Below are 19,149 nucleotides of genomic sequence, written 5' to 3'. Positions count from 1 at the left end.
ACACTAGAGGGCGCTATAGTACCGTGTATAAACTACCTCCACAATACTGTCAATACTGCCAGATTATAAACCACTATAAAGTAGTTTTTTGCTCTTAAAATGTGCAATCCCTAACAACACACATAACATCACATTTAACTCCTACTGGGCCATTTGCATCAGACAGGCACTCCATAGACATGGGGTTCCAATATAATTGTAGAGATGACTGTCTTACACCAGCAGAGAGCGAGGTTGTGCCATGAGAGAGAACGAGAGGAGCATCACAGATTCTGATCCGGGGTGAAATAACACCAGTCTACTGGCATGTGCTCATTTGACCAAAGTTCTATATTTTTTTCAAAATGAAAAACAGTTCACTAGTAAAATGTGTTTGTTTTGACTGAATAATACACATTTCTTCAAATGACTGTACTGCATTCATCTCAGTACATTTGATATTCGATTTGAAGTTAATCTTACCTAAACTATCTGATTGATCAACTTCTATTAGTTCAAAGGAGCTTGTCTATTGTACAGTAGGACTCTACTGTCCGGTAATCTCGGTTAACTGAGAGCTACAGTCTTGCGTAATAGTTCAGTACTATTAATGTTTACATGGTTTGTCCAGTAGAGATGAACTGTCAGGTAACACTTCATAATGACCTCCATCCATTATAAATGCATATTCATGTTTAGAAATGTTTTATAAATTATAATAAATGTTAAATGCTAGTTACTTGTAATGCTTACACTCTTTATATTTATATATATGTATATATATTTATAAATGGTTTATTCATGCTTATGCAGGAAATGTGTAAAAGTTTTACCTATTTATATAATGTCTTAGGTCATAATTACTACTAAACATCCCTCAAAATAATCACAGTATAATAATGCAAATAATATCAATACTAGTTTATATTAAAAACTTAAAGAAACACCTAAAAGTATGAGAAACAAGCCACAAAGACAAGCAACATTTTGCAGCAGTAACACAATGGAGAAAGTCCATTCAAGCCATCAATGTTTGCCTTGTTATTTCAGAACATTAAATAAATTATACTGATGTGTTGCTATTATTAAGCTTGCTGGAATGCTTTTTACAGCTTACAACCAAAGACACGTTGTCTATGATGCAAAAAATATAATAATGATATAACATATTAATCAAAACATTTACACAATATAAAACCATTTAAACAGGACGGCGTTAAAGAAAATGCCCATAAATAATACAAAGAAACTCTCAAAATTCAAATGAAGCCAAATGCAGTGTAATGATAGTGGTAAAAAACAAAAACATGTTCAAGCACTCAGGGATAGAAACTATGTACATTTTGCACTTTCATCAATGCTACGTTAACAGAGGTAGGCTCAGTTTCCTACCTTTTTATGCTGTTGTGTGGGAAAGTGTTTTTGCTGAATCATGTTTATCTGCATTTACATACAGTACACAGTAGTGCAGCATTAATACTAAGAAGTTCCTCTTATCTCATGGCCACTTAAAGCATTCTTTTGACTATCTAACAAATACATTTTTCACACCCTATTCCCTAAATAGTGGGCTACCTTGAAACAGAGCACACTATCACACAACCATAATATGCAGTAGTGAGCTTGGGTCACTGAATGGCTCTCTGATAGGGATCTGTTGTTTGCGCACGTCCAGACGAGTGCCGGCCCATTGTTTTTATAACCATCTCAGCTGGTTGTTTGCCATGGCACCAAGGCCTCTGGCCCCAATGTCTAATCCCGTCCGGTGTGGCGAAATTCCAGACATGGGTTGAATTCTCTCGGTATTGCAGTCGTACTCCCAAATGTTGTCATAGTCCATTTCCTGGTCATCTGGCTCGGATGGTTCAAGGTATGAGTTGTGATCTGTGGGGGTGAGAGAGACGCGATTCCCAGGCTTTTAGTTTTCAAAGAGCAGAAGAAGAAGAATACAAGACCTGGCCCAGATTGGGCAACTAGTTTTGGATCAGGTCCAATGTATACTGGCACTCTCTCATGGTGTGTGTGAACAGCTACACACAGTGTTACTGTACTGTAAAACCCATCCTGTTGCATACCTAACAGAACCCACGGTTTGTCCTCGGAATTGTGCAAAGACATACAACTTGAGGTGATCACCTGATAATGCCCTGAGTTATAGCCAATTTTACAGTGGTTTATATTTGGAGATACCGAGATATCCTCTTTAAATCCCATCCTGTTTTTATATGAGATAAAAGGAGACATAGATATGAGCTAGAGCGAGCGGTCCTAGCCTAGTTGTGAGCTGTCAGTCATGGCTAGCAGTAACCCTGTCTGGAACAGTGTTCTGTTACACTGGGCTTTCCCCCCCATGAGACACCTGAACACATGGTATTTAAAGCTGGCCTAAGCTCCATTTCATTGGCACATCTGCGCATTTCCTGCACTTTTTTGTCAAACTGCATGTTGACAGTGACACACCCAGTCCAATATTCCAATGTTTTATATGGTATATTATACAATACTGCATGTGCAAATGTGTCCTTTTTCTCCAGTCCCCCTATGAACAGACCTCTGTGTCGTTGAGGTTTTTGAAGTAGATGACCAACTAAGGCAGGCTTTGCTTTTAGTGGGATTGTAGTGGGTGAATGACGACGTGACAATGTATTAGACGGGTTTGAAATGGTGTGCATGACAGAAATGCTAAGAACGCAGCAGGTTTAAAGGTAACCGATGTTGTTGCATTGTGATGTGCAGCGTGTTAGTTTACAAGAGCATGCTTGACATTCTTACCTGGTGAGTAACCATACGGCATCTGGGGGGTGTTCATAGCAGACATCGATGGGAAGATCCTCTGTCAAAAGATGAGGATAGAAAATGGTTTCACATGTACAAGAACAACAAATAGTACTTTAGAGATGATTATTATCGAGTACAAATGGTGATTATTCAAAAGTATTCGAAAGAAATGTGATTGAGCCATAATGCAGTAACAGTGGCCAGGATTCAAGTCTTACAGCACTGTCAACAATGCGCCTTTTAAAGGCAATGCTCCTGCGTCTGCAGAGACTGCATTCAAGGTAAAGGCTGCAGATGTCGGCTCAAGCGCTTAATTTGAGCCAGTTTGCTACAGCAGGAAAACATGTTAATTATTGTGTTGGTTTAATTACTGGACATTTTTTTTGATATATTGATATATTTTTCGTTAGGGCAAATCATGTCTGACATTTTTAAAGTGGAAATGACAATCTTCCGAAGCATTTTTAAACCTTGAATACACTACAAGTTTGCATTTCCTGCTGTGCAGAAAAATTCTCATCAACAAAAGAGTGATCAAATTAAGATCCTACATCTGTAAGACGTATTGACCCGTAACAATAAAGCATTGAGTTCTGATAAAGGATCACCATTCATGCTTTGTGAATATGAGCCATTGAGTGTCAGTTTCCCACCTCCTCTTGCACTGCTTTGGGTGCAGGCAGCAGCCTTAGTCTGGGGATAGCTTCAGTTCTCTGGTCTGCTGGCCCCTGAGGGCCCTCCATCTCCAGCCCCTGGCCTTGGCAGAGCACCAGGCTCCTCCTGCAACGCTTGCCCAGGGGAGGGGTGCACAGCTGGAAGGAGGAGGGTAGGAGATGAGGGTCCTGCTGCTTCTGTGGTGGTCCTCGCCAACTTTGTTGCTGAGAATCAGAGGGTGCAAGCGTTAAAAAGCCAGAAGGTCAAATTTGTAGTCGTGGTAATTGGAATTGAAATGCCTGTCCAATGACAGTCTTGCACATAAAGCCACTGGCGAGAACCTTAAGCACCCCCATGTTTTCAATATGGTGTCTAAAATCTAGACAAACCTAGACAGAAAACTTAAATTCAATCGATTAAATCATATTTCTCTAAAATACAGGTCATGTATATGGACAGGACGTTGCTAGTGACAAGGAATTGAATCTCTCAGCAGTCCACTTCATTATGCATCAGAAATAATCAATTAGTCATCAGCAACATGCAGCACTTAGCCTCTGTCCATTGCCTGCGTCAGTCACCCCCTGGTCAAACGCTTCCTGTATGCGTGCATGCATGTGCCTGCGTCTATATGCACATGTACACAATCAGGTACACACAACCTGATTGTGTGTATGTGTGTACTTTTGTTGTACAGTTCATGTGTGCATATGTGATATGTGTGTGTACAGTATGTGTGTGAGAGTTGGCGGGGAGTACGGTTGTGGTGTAAACTGAGACACATGGATCCAGTATCGTGGTCGGCTTACCGTTGGCTGCTGCCTGGGCCAGCTCTCCTCCTGGGCGTAGGTGTCAGGGGTGCAGGGCTCATCGTACAGGGGTGACAGGGGCTGCCGGGGGGCACACATGTCTGAGTGGCGCTGGGGGGTGGAGAGCGATGCGTACTTCGGGGACGTCTGAGGGGTGCTCCAGCTGTTGGACTAATCACACAGGGATTTCCAGGGGTTATCATTATTCTTCCGAGCCTCAGTCAGTCATCTGTTCCTTGCGGCACAGTGGGTGAATGGCCATTGACCTTTCTCGCTCTCTCACGCTCCTAGGCTAGCAGAAGCTAATCATTTAAGCCGCACTTAGCGCTGGGATTTGGGGTAGAGTTACCAAGCGGAGAGATGGGTCTAATCTCACACATGCTCTACAGTGGGGCGAAAGGAAAAGGGGTGAGGTAGTGGGGGTGTAGTCTACTAGGATCACATCTGTATGTGTGTGGTGTGGGGAGTGTATGCCACTAGCCTGCTACACTAATCTGTCTTTAGTCTCTTTAATTGGAACCCCCTGATGGCGGAAGGTTACGGTAAGTTGTTTCATGTCCAGCACTTATGATGTAATATCTACATGAAGCCACATTGTCTGAATTAAGCTGAAGAGGTACTACCATTTATTTCTTTAACTCACAGACCTGTTGCTTTGTGGTACTAGTCCATTTTAGTTCTAGTACCCATGATGTACCGACTAGGTGAAAAATCTGTCCATGTGCTCTTAAGCAAAGGCACTTAATCCTAATTGCTTTTGTAAATTGCTCTGGATAAGCGTGTCTGCTAAATGACTAAAATGCCAAATGCAAAGATAAGTTACAGAGGGAATATTCCAAAATCAAGTTAGCCGCCAGGCTGAAGTTAGTACCTTGATGAGGGTGGCTTTCTCCAGGCATTGCGGGGTGCTCGCGCGGTCACGGTGCAGGCCTGAGTAGGGGATGTTGTAAACCGGGGACAGCACCACCGGCCCCTCATGGGGGAGGTAGGAGCAGCGCTGTGACAAAGGTCGGGTGTCACGCTCGGACCTGGCGGCGTGGGACGAAACACTGTTACTGCGGCTGCCCAGCCGAGCTGTCTCAGTAGAGCAGGGCCGACTGGAGATGTACTGTAAGGACACACAGAGACAGGGGGCAAAGGTCAAGTATGCTCGGTGACATTGCAACAAGCTAGGGTGATGCGAATGATCACTGATACTACTACTCAATCCTCAATACTTTTCCATTGAGCAAACTTTTGAGTCAAGGTGTAGGCTTAATAGAGATCCGGGAGACCGGCCCAAAGTGTGCTATTCAAAGAAACTTGGAATCTGGCAAACCTGATGCTTTTGTTCCTACCCGCCCTGAAAACTTAGGTTGGATTCCTGCTTTATTTGACTAAGTTTAGCTTATGTTATCTGTTGCCAAAATCTAAGCAAGGAAAGTTGAAGGTTTCAATCATCTTAATTGGTACTGGGGAGGTGCAGTTCAGTAGCTTGGAGTAGGCCACACACACACACACACAGTCCATCCATATGACTAAGCTCACTGATACAGATAGAGTGTATTCTAGAAATGATCGTAATGCTTTTGAATCAGCACTTTTAGAGAGCAATGAACTAAAGTGGTACCAACTGATAAATAAACCTGAAAGTAACAAACAGCGCAACTACTGCCTTTTTAAACGCACTTTTGGGACTGAACCCTATCTACGGAAAGTTTTAACCAAGCAAAAGTCGAAGCTCTTTTGCAAAATGTAGATGTGGAGTGGCCCCTCATTCTATTGAGACTGGTAGATACAAAAACACTCCCCTAGATAACAGCCTCGTCTAATAGACTTGACGTAACATAGTAAATGTAACTCCTGGAAACCCAAATTGGCATGATATGTTAAGTTGGGCATGGTTACATAGGACAGATGGTTACTTAAGGCAAAACTAAAGTAGGGTCGTTGGTCAGGGTGGATGGGTGGGAGTATAACGTGAATGTCTAGCAACCCAAAGGTTTCGAATCTCATCACGGACAACTTTAGCATTTTAGCTAAATAGCAACTTTTCAAGTAGTTACTACTTTTTAGCTACTTTGCAACTACTTAGCATGTTAGCGAATGTCTAGCAACCTAAAGGTTGCTATTTCGAATTCCATCATGGAAAACGTTAGCATTTTAACTAATTAGCAACATTTCAAGTACTTACTACATTTTAGCTACTTTGCAACTACTTAGCATGTTAGCTAACTCTTCCTCTAACCACAACCATTTTAGCTAACTCTTTCCCTAAACCAAACCCTAATCCCTTGCCTAGCTAATGTTAGCCAGCTAGCTAAAGTTAGCCACCTAGCTATCTAGCTAGAATTCGTAACATATCATACATTTAGCAAATTCATAACATATTGTATGTTTTCTGAAATTCGTAAAATATTATATGTATTCTAATTCGTAACATATCATACGAAATGGGTGATGGACATCCACAAATTAATACATAACATACGAAAGTAACATATCATACTAAATGGAGTGTATCAGATTCACATACAGAATATTAAGACATTCTCTGAGAACAGGTTGTAGATAAACATGTAGTTTTTGTAATGATGGTTACATTGAAACTAAAGCTCATGCCTTGATTTACTGTGTGTTATACAGTGAGGGAAAAAAGTATTTGATCCCCTGCTGATTTTGTATGTTTGCCCGCTGACAAAGAAATGATCAGTCTATAATTTTAATGGTAGGTTTATTTGAACAGTGAGAGACAACAAAAAAATCAGAAAAACCCATGTCATAAATGTTATAAATTGATTTGCATTTTAATGAGGGAAATAAGTATTTGACCCCTCTGTAAAACATGACTTAGTACTTGGTGGCAAAATCTTTGTTTGGCGATCACAGTGGTCAGACGTTTCTTGTAGTTGGCCACCAGGTTTGCACACATCTCAGGAGGGATTCAGCTCCCTCCACTGATTTTCTATGGGATTAAGGTCTGGAGACTGGCTAGGCCACTCCAGGACCTTAATGTGCTTCTTCTTGAGCCACTCCTTTGTTGCCTTGGCCGTTTGTTTTGGGTCATTGTCCTGCTGGAATACCCATTCACAACCCATTTTCAATGCCCTGGCTGAGGGAAGGAGGTTCTCACCCAAGATTTGACGGTACATGGCCCCGTTCATCGTTCCTTTGATGCGGTGAAGTTGTCCTGTCCCCTTAGCAGAAAAACACCCCCAAAGCATAATGTTTCCACCTCCATGTTTGACGGTGGGGATGATGTTCTTGGGGTCATAGGCAGCATTCCTCCTCCTCCAAACACGGCGAGTTGAGTTGATGCCAAAGAGCTCCATTTTGGTCTCATCTGACCACAACACTTTCACCCAGTTGTCCTCTGAATCATTCAGATGTACATTGGCAAACTTCAGACGGGCATGTATATGTGCTTTCTTGAGCAGGGGAACCTTGCGGGTGCTGCAGGATTTCAGTCCTTCATAGCGTAGTGTGTTACCAATTGTTTTCTTGGTGACTATGGTCCCAGCTGCCTTCAGATCATTTACAAGATCCTCCCGTGTAGTTCTGGGCTGATTCCTCACCGTTCTCATGATCATTGCAACTCCACGAGGTGAGATCTTGCATGGAGCCCCAGGCTGAGGGAGACTGACAGTTCTTTTGTGTTTCTTCCATTTTGGAAAAATCGCACCAACTGTTGTCACCTTCTCACCAAGCTGCTTGACGATGGTCTTGTAGCCCATTCCAGCCTTGTGTAGGTCTACAATCTTGTCCCTGACATCCTTGGAGAGCTCTTTGGTCTTGGCCATGGTGGAGAGTTTGGAATCTGATTGATTTATTGCTTCTGTGGACAGGTGTCTTTTATACAGGTAACAAACTGAGATTAGGAGCACTCCCTTTAAGAGTGTGCTCCTAATCTCAGCTCGTTACCTGTATAAAAGACACCTGGGAGCCAGAAATCTTTCTGATTGAGAAGGGGTCAAATACTTATTTCCCTCATTAAAATACAAATCAATTGATAACATTTTTGACATGCGTTTTTCTGGATTTTTGTTGTTGTTATTCTGTCTCTCACTGTTCAAATAATCCTACCATTAAAATTATAGACTGATCATTTCTTTGTCAGTGGGCAAACGTACAAAATCAGCAGGGGATCAAATACTTTTTTCCCTCACTGTACAACAACATTAGGAATGATCTTTTTCTTCAGCTCTCCAGCCAAAATGAAAATGTTAACAGTCTCAATGAAAATAATTAATTATGTGAAATTTTATCAGGTAACAATAATGTAAATGCCTGCGTCAAAGCCTGCCACCTTATCCTCCAATGGAGACGTTTCTTTATAATTACCGAAATGTCCTTTTATCGACTGTACTTTGTTTTTTGCATATACTGTATGTGTACAAATGATGCAATGTATTAATAGATGACTCCTGTACCATGTTTGACTCTATTGTTTTTAGTGTCTCAACTCAATTTGGGGGGTCTGTCCACAATGTGGTAAAAAAAAACGAAGTGATGTATCATTGTGGAGTGACACTCAAATAAATGTTTCTAAACTAAACTCTACACACACACACACCAAGAACAACATGTCTTGTGGGCACAGCACCTTCCTCAGTATAAGCTATGGATGAGTGACCAGTCTATAGGGTCATTCTCTCTTCAGGAAGTCAACTCAAGGTCTTGATAGCGTACGCAACTTCTGCTGAATCTGAAACACTCTCCGTTATCAGTTAACTTATTGATTGCTGAGGCAGCGTGTCAGTGCCCCTCATTTCTCATGGTCAAAGTTATCTTAATGGTGTTATTTCAGAGGAGGAAAACACAATAAATGATCTCGTTTTTGAGAGGTTTAAGAACTTCAGCATTGGCTTGGGTTGTACCAGGAGAGGCACAGTCTAAACCTTTGTTAATAATTCACATTTGAAAAATGCTGAGCTCAACTCCACCAAAACAAACAAGCGCTTTAATGATATGGATATCAGATACTATATATACCGGCTACATAAAAATTACCACCACAAGGCAGAGCCTTACAACGCCCAACATGGTAGTGTAAAGGTAAATAAATTCGCTTTGAGTGGCCTAGTTCACATGGAAGTAGCACACATTCCATTTCACCCTAATTTCTTTGTAGAAAGCAGAACTGGCTCAAAAACATTTAAAATACTTTGACATGTGCTTAATTTAGCTTATTTTGTCATTTGAATGTGTCTGACATATGTATTTGCTCCAGGCCTGGTAGAAAGTATTCAAGTGCAAACTTACACATAGGGGTTCTGTGTAGCCTGGGGACAGAGGGTTGTCCGCGTGTCTAGGGGGGAACTGGAGGTGCTGGGACCCGGAACCAGACCCCTGTCCACTGTGGGACTTCCCCAGCCTCAGAGAATCACTCCCAGCGGACTGCCCCAGCCTCAGAGACTCACTCCCAGCAGACTGCCCCAGCCTCAGAGACTCACTCCCAGCAGACTGCCCCAGCCTCAGAGACTCACTCCCAGCAGACTGCCCCAGCCTCAGAGACTCACTCCCAGCAGACTGCCGCAGCCTCAGAGACTCACTCCCAGCAGACTGCCCCAGCCTCAGAGACTCACTCCGGCTCTGGCTCCGGCTGTTCCAACTCCACCTATCAACCTCTGGAGCCTAGTGTGAAAAATACAACACTACATGTTAAGAACTGACAACAAGGGAATGGACACAGTTAAAACTCAGAAGGGCCTTGTTGTCCTAATCTAATGTCTCACCTCTTTCGCTGTGGGGGTGTAGATGATGTCATAAACGGGGGGTGGGGGGCTGACCACAGGGACATCGAAGGCTTTGAAGTGCTGGATCCAGTCATAGAACTCCCTCTTATCCAAACAGGACACCACAATAGGGTTTATCATCTTGCCTGTGACAGCATTGCAAAACAATGGGTAAGGTCACTCATTGAATGTGCATGAGGCAATGTTCAGTGACATCAGCTAGATTTGCATTCAATTGGGGACAGATTTTCATGCACATTTTCCCACCGGAGATGTTTCCATCAAATTGACTTGTTGCCGACAAAAAGCTGTGCGTGATGACGTAGTGCACATAAAAATACCTTTTGTGGTTAAATTCCCACGTACCGAATAAAAGATACAAATGAATTGGGTTCCCATCGCATTTTCAACTCTACTGATGGTTTTCTCACAAACATTTTTGAGATATAGCAAGTGTACCCACTCTGGTATTGACATGTCACGCTGTTAGCTAGAGCCACATTGGCTAGAGCGCACATATAGCCTACATGATGAGATTATTATGGACCAAAGAGTGAGATTATTTGTATTTGTCAAACAGAAGACGTTGATCATCACGTCACCAGAATAAGACCCTTAATATTTATTGGAAAGGAGCATCAAGCTCATCACCTTGCACTTTCACCACCCTGATAAATTCATCGTAATTTATTTCATTTGTAGCCTAATAAACTGCATGCCTTTCGTAGTAGGAGGACCACACAGCATGTCATCGTGTGACTCCAAGTTTACTTCGATATGATGGTGATTATATCAATATTTGGGCATAAAAACGTTTATTGTTTTCTGACATTTGGAAATGTCGACAAAACACCCACCTTCATTAAAATCTATACGTCACAACAGACCTGTATCATATACATATGTTGTATTTGAGGGGATGCTTGCACAATAAGTGTGACATCGAGGTCAATTTACCTTCAATCATGAAGGTGTTGGGCTTGACATCCTGGCAGGGTGTGGTCACAGTGACCATGTTAAGTGGAAGTTTCCCCTACAATCATACACACACACACACACACACACACACACACACACACACACACACACACACACACCGTTATACATACCATTTCACACACTTCTGATTCAAAGACAGATCAGAGGGAACATGACAAATAAGGCCCTTGAGCATAATCAAGGATATGAGTCACTTACTGTATATGAGCTCTTGGGGTGAGTACATTATGTATAGTACATAATGTACATAAGAGTTAGCCTGAATGCCAGTCTGTTTGTGCTATCATGCCAGTTCCTTGCCACTTTTTGGCATGACAAGGATTTGACTTGATAGCACAAACAGATCTGGGACCAGGCTAGCTAAGAGTCTACATCTACAGATGTACTATCTTAATTGCATCACTCTTTTGTTGCTGAGAATATTTCTGCACAGCAGGAAGTGGAAACTTGTAGTGTATTTGAGGTTTTAAAAGGCTTCTAGTTTGTCATTTCCATTTAAAATGTCAGACTTGATTTGCCCTAACAGAAAATATATCAAACCCTACAAAAAATGGCCATTAATTATAATCCACATAATAATTCACATTTCATGTTGCGGCAGGATTATTTTCCTGCTGTAGAAAAATGGCTCAAATTAAGATCCTACATCTGTATGGTTCAATGGGACGAATGAAAGGTACCTTGTAGAAAAGTCCATGGCTCTCTTCTGATAGGATGATCAGAGTGGCTGGGTACATCACCAGTAGTCTGTCACTCTGCTCCTGTATTGGACACAATAGAAACAATCAACTCTCACTGCATTAGCTAATTAATTCAAATGTCTATATCCTGTCAATGTATCTTGTGCTCAGTGTAAGATTGACTAATTGAAGTGCCATGTGTTTTCACATCAGATGCAATCAGTTACATAGTTCTACTGGGCTTTCTGTGTCAAATATAGAAGGCCCTTACATTGAAATCTACTCAACAAAAAATATAAACGCAACATGTAACAATTTCAAATATTTTACTGACTTACAGTTCATAAGGAAATCAGTCAATTGAAATAAATTCATTCGGCCCTAATCTATGGATTTCATATAAATGGGCAGGGGTGCAGCCATGGGTGGGCCTTGGAGGGCATATGCCCACTCACTTGGAAGCCAGGCCCAGCCACTGGGGAGCCAGGCCCAGCCAATCAGAATGAGTTTTTCCCCACAAAACGGCTTTATTACAGACAGAAATACTCCTCTGTGTAATGTGTAATAATCATGCTGTTTAATCAACTTGATAATCATCAGCTTCTTGATATGCCACACCTGTCAGGTGTTCTACAGCTGCACTATCGAGAGCATCTGGTTGTATCACCGCCTGATAGTGCAACTGCTCGGCCTCCAACCGCAAGGCTCTACGGAGGGTAGTGCATATGACCCAGTACATCACTGGGGCCAAGCTTGATGACATCCAGGACCTCTGTACCAGGCGGCGACAGGTCTTAAAAATTGCCAAAGACTCCAGACATCCTAGTCATAGACTGTTCTCTCTGGTACCGCTTGCCACATGGCAAGCGATACCAGAATGTCAAGTCTAGGTCCAAAAGGCTTCTTAACAGTTTCCCCAAAGCCATAAGACTGCTGAACAGTTAATGGCTACCCAGACTATTTGCATTGACCCCCACACACTTTTTTTTTACGCTGCTGCTACTCACTGTTTATTATCTATTATCTTTGCATAGTCACTTTACCTCTACCTACATGTACATATTACCTCGACTAACCTCTATCCCTGCACATTGACTCGGTACAGGTACCCCCTGTATATAGCGTCGGCATTGTTATCTTATTGTTTCTCTTTAATTTTTTACTTTAGTTTATTGTGTAAATATTTTTCTTAACTCTTATTTTTCTTAAAACTGTGTTCTTGGTTAAGGGCCTGTAAGTAAGCATTTCATAGTAAGGTCTAAACCTGTTGTATTCGAACCATGTGACAAATCAAATTTGATTTGATTTGATCTTGACGAAGGAGAAATGCTCACTAAGAGGGATATAAACAAATGTGTGCAGAACATTTGAGAGAAATAAGCTTTTTGTGCGTACAGTATGGAACATTTCTGGGATATTTTATTTCAGATAATGAAACATGGCACCAACACTTTACATGTTGCGTTTATAGTTTTTATATTTTTCAGTGTAGTAGCTAAGTGCAAGTAGGCTGTTATCTCCTGACCGTGTGTGTGTGTGTGTGTGTGTGTGTGTGTGTGTGTGTGTGTGTGTGTGTGTGTGTGTGTGTGTGTGTGTGTGTGTGTGTGTGTGTGTGTTTCCACATGCAAATAACAGTTTTCGGTAGTTCTCAAAACAAGCCATTCCAAGACAGCAGCATTTATTTTTCAACCATGTTTTGAAGCAATGAGCCCAATCAGTCCTCCATGACAAAAAAAATCATAATGAATAAACAACAGAGTAGACTAATAAATCCTTCATTTTTGGATTATGCGCCGGTAAAACAATTTGGCTAATCTATATTCAAGGGGTATTAAATTAAATGGAATGACTGGAAATCTGACAGACATTGGTTTATAATGTAAAGAAATGGCCTAATTGCATTATTATCTGTAGTAAGCCTACATAACCAACCCACAACGTAATATGCTACATTCTTTTTTCTCTTCTTCTAATGACTCTTAAAGGGAAAGTAATCTAAAAGTAACAGAAAATAATCTGATTAAGTTACTGAGTTTGGGAAATCAAAAAGTTACATTACTGATTATAATTTTGGACAGGTAACTAGTAACTAATGGATTACATATAGAAAGTAACCTACCCAACCCTGTGTGTGTGTGTGTGTGTGTGTGTGTGTGTGTGTGTGTGTGTGTGTGTGTGTGGTGCGCACACACTTGCATGCCCGTGAGCGTGTTTCTCCGCCCTGCTGAGGGCGTGTCTGGCAGACAGCTGACATTCCAGCTGTGAGGTGAGTCAAGTTGCTGCGTGAGCTAAGCAACTGCCTCTCACACACCCAGTTTACAAGCCCTTCAATCTCCCTTCGAAAGAATTCCATCAGGCTACCGCCAGTTCCCATCAAATGTTAATTGGCCGATTCACCCGCCGGCTACATGAGCGTTGCTGTTTTATAGGATTAAGCCTAGTCAGCAACATGTATTTCCTTGGTTACTGTCTCGCTCGGTTAGCAGAGTAACGTCACGTCTTGTAGGAGTGTATGAGACCTAGGGAGTAAGTGTTGTGGTAACTGTAGTATGTTCTGCCCATACACTCCCTCAAGGTTTAGAGTCCCAGCAGACAACAATGCTCACTCCTTACATTGTGGTGAGGCAATGGTGAAGTTGCAATGTAATTGTGTGTGTGTGTATGTGTGTGTGTGAGTAATGTGTGTGTGTGTGTGTGTGTGTGGTGTGTGTGTGTGTGTGTGTGTGTGTGTGTGTGTGTGTGTGTGTGTGTGTGTGTGTGTGTGTGTGTGTGTGTGTGTGTGTGTGTGTGTGTGTGTGTGTGTGTGTGTGTGTGTGTGTGTGTGTGTGTGTGTGTGTGTGTGTGTGTGTGTGTGTGTGTGTGTGTGTGTGTGTGTGTGTGTGTGTGTGTGTGTGTGTGTGTGTGAGAGAGAGAGAGAGTCAGTGGGCTCTAAGGTAGATGTTGTTGATTGATAATGTTACGTTTACTCTCAGATCCCCGCTATCTGCCTGATAACAGGTTGGAGTCATAACTGTCTAATGGACAGTTCCATAAATTGTCTGGTTTCACAAAACAAAATAGCAACAGTCAAGATCATGAATACACTCTCTTATTCATCTTTCTTAAAATGTGTCTAATCTATTTATGCGCAATGCGGACTGTATATACAGGCTTCTTCGTTTGAGTGATATTTGAATATCAAAAAGTATCTCTACAATCAATAATCAGTCATGTTCTAATATCAAAGGTTATAATGATTCAGTGACAGGTTATAATGTTTCACTGTCAGGTTATAATGTTTCACTGTCAGATTATAATGTTTCAGTGTCAGATTATAATGTTGCAATGTCAGATTATAATGTTTCACTGTCAGATTATAATGTTTCACTGTCAAATTATAATGTTTCACTGTCAGATTATAATGTTTCATGTCAGATTATAATGTTTCACTGTCAGGTTATAATGTTTCAATGTCAGATTATAATGTTTCACTGTCAGATTATAATGTTTCACTGTCAAATTATAATGTTTCACTGTCAGATTATAATGTTTCATGTCAGATTATAATGTTTCACTGTCAGGTTATAATGTTTCAGTGTCAGGTTACAATGCACCATAGGCACATCATAAGACACAGAAAGGTGAGCGGAGGTGGGTGTTGTACCTGGCAGGGGAGGTGCTGCAGACTGACTTTGGTCACGAAAGTGATGGGCCCCAGACTCTCACGCTGAGAACCCTCCCACTCATAGATGGGGTCTTTACTGATTGAGTTCCTCAGCTCCTCTCTCCCCTCCATGTTCTCCTTTACATTCTGCAGGAAACAGGTAGACATGTTCACATTAGTGAGGCATGGAAATAATCTACCTCACCCAACCAGTTACAAGAAATAAACATTAAACACATACAGAACTTCTCCACAGTATGAGCTATTAATGCTATAATGATGGGGCTTTTCATTCTCTGATAGTGACGCAATCATTCTTAAATACTATCATACTTCCTGGGCGAGAATACTGTATAACGAAACAACAATTGTTCCTACACTAGCTGTCACTATTGGAAGTGATACAGGAAGAATGTTGCATGAATGCTTTTTTTCTATGCTTTTCAGAACATATGCATTGGGTTATATCGTTGGTCAAACCTGCTTGTGTAGATGCCCTATATTTCATCCACTATTGAAGGTGTATGATCAGCCTTTTCCACACCTGTTGGTGTAACCATACTTTGACCCAGTGCAGATGTGAGTCTAGTGATGTGGTTGTGGTGTGGCCACAGTCATGACCGCTCCCTGGGAATGGATCATGCACTCAGGAAGAGACAGCCGTGACCTACATGACTCAACACATCCTGTTGATTGATTGCTGTTTTACCCTCAGGATCAACCCAGGGTGTAGCTCCTACTTGGGCCTCCTTAACTGGCCTCTTTAACTGGCCTCCATTTCCGTCATCTGCACTGCCATATCAATGAAACATAGTATTATTTCCTTACCTTAACCCTGGTGTAGGTCTCGATAGGTGCGATGGGGGTGCCCCCGTTGATCTCGATGTGTTCTTTGAGCAGGCCGAACCACATGTCCATCTCCTCCTGGTTGGAGCAATAGACAATGATGGGGTTCAGGCTGACACCTGCAGGGGTCAAAGGTCATGAGGTCAGAGAGGAGATGGCCACCAGCGCTTCCTGCTAAAGCCCTACCCTATCCATTTACAAATAGAAGGTTGTACATTATGCAACTGGAAGCTTGTCGTCGCTAGTAAATCAGACTTTTGGTTTTACCACTATTTCACAAAGAAAGTATTGTGAAAATACTGTAGAGGTAGAGCTCTCCGTCATGTTAATTACACGTTCTGTCAAACTTCCCCAAAAGATACCCTGTAGCCTGATATCCCTTTCAAACTAAGACAAAAACACACCAACTTTAGCATGCCGCCAACTTTTTACAGACACAGCTTCACAGAAATTATTTTAATGCATTTATTCTCTCCATTTAAATGTATGTAGTTCTGTCCTTGAGCTATTCTTGTCTATTGTCACAGAAATGCCTTGGCATTTGGCTTGGGGGAACGCACACTGCCATTTCATATTTTTCTTGACTTTGACAGGTAAATATTTAAAGGCCACTGATATTTAGCTAATAAATGATAGGTTAATATGCATACGTATCTAACTACTAGCCATTTGTAGTTTATCTGTCTTCAACCAAAATAACTGGGTAGTTTGAAAGGCTGGTGATTTATTTACTGCAGTATTAGGAATAATATTTAGGCACTGAACGATGGGTTAATATGAATGAGCTTCTTGAGCTACACATAGCCTCTCTTTTCCAGATGAGCCCATGCGCAATTATGTAAGAATGTCTGTTTAATGAACAAAATAATAAACTATTGATTTAATTTTAAACCACAGTGGTGGAAAAAGTACCCAATTGTCAAAGTTGAGTAAAAGTAAAGATATCTTAATAGAAAATACCTCAAGTAAAATGATTTGGTTTTAAATATACTTAAGTATCAAAAGTAAATGTAATTGCTAAAAGATACTTAAGTATCAAAAAATCCTCATATTAAGCAAACCAGACAGCATGATTTTGTATATATTTTTTAACTTACGGATAGCCAGGGGCACACTCCAACACTCAGACATCATTTACAAACAAAGCGTTTGGGTTAAGTGAGTCTGCCAGATCAGTGGCAGTAGTGATGACCAGGGATGTTCTCTTGATAAGTGTGTGAATTGGACCATTTTCCTGTCCTGCTAAGCATTCAAAATGTAACGAGTACTTTTGGGTGTCAGGGAAACTGTATGGAGTAAAACTTACATGTATTTTCTTTAGGAATGTAGTGGAGAAAAAGTAGAAGTTGTCAAAAATATAAATTGTAAAGTAGAGTACACATACCCCAAAAAAACTTTAAAGTATTTTTACTTATTAAGTACTTTACACCACTGCATAGCGATGTAGCCTATAGGCTGCACAGACCAGTAACGTAATTAAAAAGCAAAATATGCTTTTCTTTTGAAAATAAATTGTATTTGTCTTAACGTCTCTTATGGACCTATCTAAACAAATTATTATTGGATCATTTCCAAACTTCGTAATGGTGTATATTTAATCTTGTAACTACCCATCCCCGATCCGGGAGCGTTGTCATCAACTACAGTAATTAGCATAACGCAACGGACAAAAAACGGACAAAAAACATTTTCTAGAAAATATTCATATTCATGAAATATAGTGAAACACAGCATAGCCTTTTGTTAATCACCCTGTCATCTCAGATTTTGAAATGATGCTTTTCAGCCAAAGCAAGACAAGCATTTGTGTAAGTTTATCGATAGCCTAGCATAGCATTATGCCTAGCTAGCAGCAGGCAACCTGGTCACGAAAATCAGAAAAGCAATCAAATTAAATCGTTTACCTTTGATGAGCTTCAGATGTTTTCACTCACGAGACTCCCAGTTAGATAGCAAATGTTCCTTTTTTCCAAAAATATTATTTTTGTAGCCGAAATAACTTAGTTCTTCATGTTTGGCTGAGAATTCGACCGGAAATTGCGGTCACGACAACCCCGAAAAATATTCCAAATTAGCTCCATAATATCGACAGAAACATGGCAAACGTTGTTTATAATCAATCCTCAAGGTCTTTTTCAAATATCTATTCAATAATATATCCACCGGGACAGCTGTATTTTCAGTAAGACTGGGAGGAAAAATAGCTACCTCTGTCTATTACGCAAGAATTACTCTGAGAGCCCTCAGCCAGACACTTACGCAATGTAGTCGCTTACGCTCATTCTTCAACATAAAGGCGGGAAACTACGTCAAAATGCTGTAGACACCTGGGGGAATACGTAGAAAAAGGAATCTGGTTGATAGCCCATTCACTACTCAATAGGGACGCATCGGAACACAGAGCTTTCAAAACATGAGTCACTTCCTGATTGGATTTTTCTCAGGCTTTCGCCTGCAATATCAGTTCTGTTATAGTCACAGACAATAATTTTACAGCTTTGGAAACTTTAGAGTGTTTTCTATCCTAGGCTGTCAATTACATCCATATTCTAGCATTTTGTCCTGACAAAATAGCCGTTTACTTTGGGAACGTTATTTTTCCAAAAATGAAAATACTGCCCCCTAGATTCAACAGGTTTTAATGGATTTATTCAAATAGGCCCATCCACATCGGCACACCCCTACTCCCACTCGTCAACAGTGCCGGCATGCGCACAGGATATATAAAAGGCTTACGCCGGCAAGAATGTGGTAAAAAGAGGACTGTTTGAAAGGAGGTCATACAAGCAATACCCCAAAAATGTTTTTCCAGGAAACATACAGTAAATCATGTGTGAATTAGGTATAACTTACATGTAAACTACTACAGGAGAGAACTTGCAACCTGAGCCGGTATTCATAGTGTCTCAGAGCAGGACTGCTGATCTAGGATCAGGACCCATGTCCATGTCATCTTATCTGTTGTGATCTAAAAGGCCAAACCGATCATAAATCAGCCATTCTACTCTGAAACGCTTGCTACATATGGGCCCTGCTCTGTTTGGCCT

General features: G+C 41.1%; 1 protein-coding gene across 1 annotated transcript in view; it reads right to left on the bottom strand.

Annotated features, from left to right (window-relative positions):
- Positions 1-885: 885 nt before the first annotated feature.
- LOC112215979 (pleckstrin homology domain-containing family N member 1) overlaps positions 886-19,149 on the bottom strand; it is a 29,557-nt gene continuing 11,293 nt past the window's right edge. Inside the window, exons 6-16 of the mRNA XM_042299404.1 lie at positions 16,085-16,221; positions 15,257-15,403; positions 11,614-11,694; positions 10,892-10,967; positions 9,935-10,080; positions 9,462-9,833; positions 5,092-5,328; positions 4,221-4,391; positions 3,411-3,635; positions 2,752-2,812; positions 886-1,863 (exon numbers count right to left, since the gene is read on the bottom strand). Coding sequence (XP_042155338.1) covers positions 1,676-1,863; positions 2,752-2,812; positions 3,411-3,635; positions 4,221-4,391; positions 5,092-5,328; positions 9,462-9,833; positions 9,935-10,080; positions 10,892-10,967; positions 11,614-11,694; positions 15,257-15,403; positions 16,085-16,221 — 1,841 coding nt within the window. The 3' untranslated portion in view covers positions 886-1,675. The remainder of the gene's footprint in view (positions 1,864-2,751; positions 2,813-3,410; positions 3,636-4,220; positions 4,392-5,091; positions 5,329-9,461; positions 9,834-9,934; positions 10,081-10,891; positions 10,968-11,613; positions 11,695-15,256; positions 15,404-16,084; positions 16,222-19,149) is intronic.

This window comes from Oncorhynchus tshawytscha, linkage group LG16 (genome assembly GCF_018296145.1).
Source record: "Oncorhynchus tshawytscha isolate Ot180627B linkage group LG16, Otsh_v2.0, whole genome shotgun sequence".
In the NCBI taxonomy this organism is placed as follows: Eukaryota; Metazoa; Chordata; class Actinopteri; order Salmoniformes; family Salmonidae; genus Oncorhynchus; species Oncorhynchus tshawytscha.
Note: the sequence above shows the minus strand (reverse complement) of the source record. Positions and strands in the feature narration are given on the sequence as shown.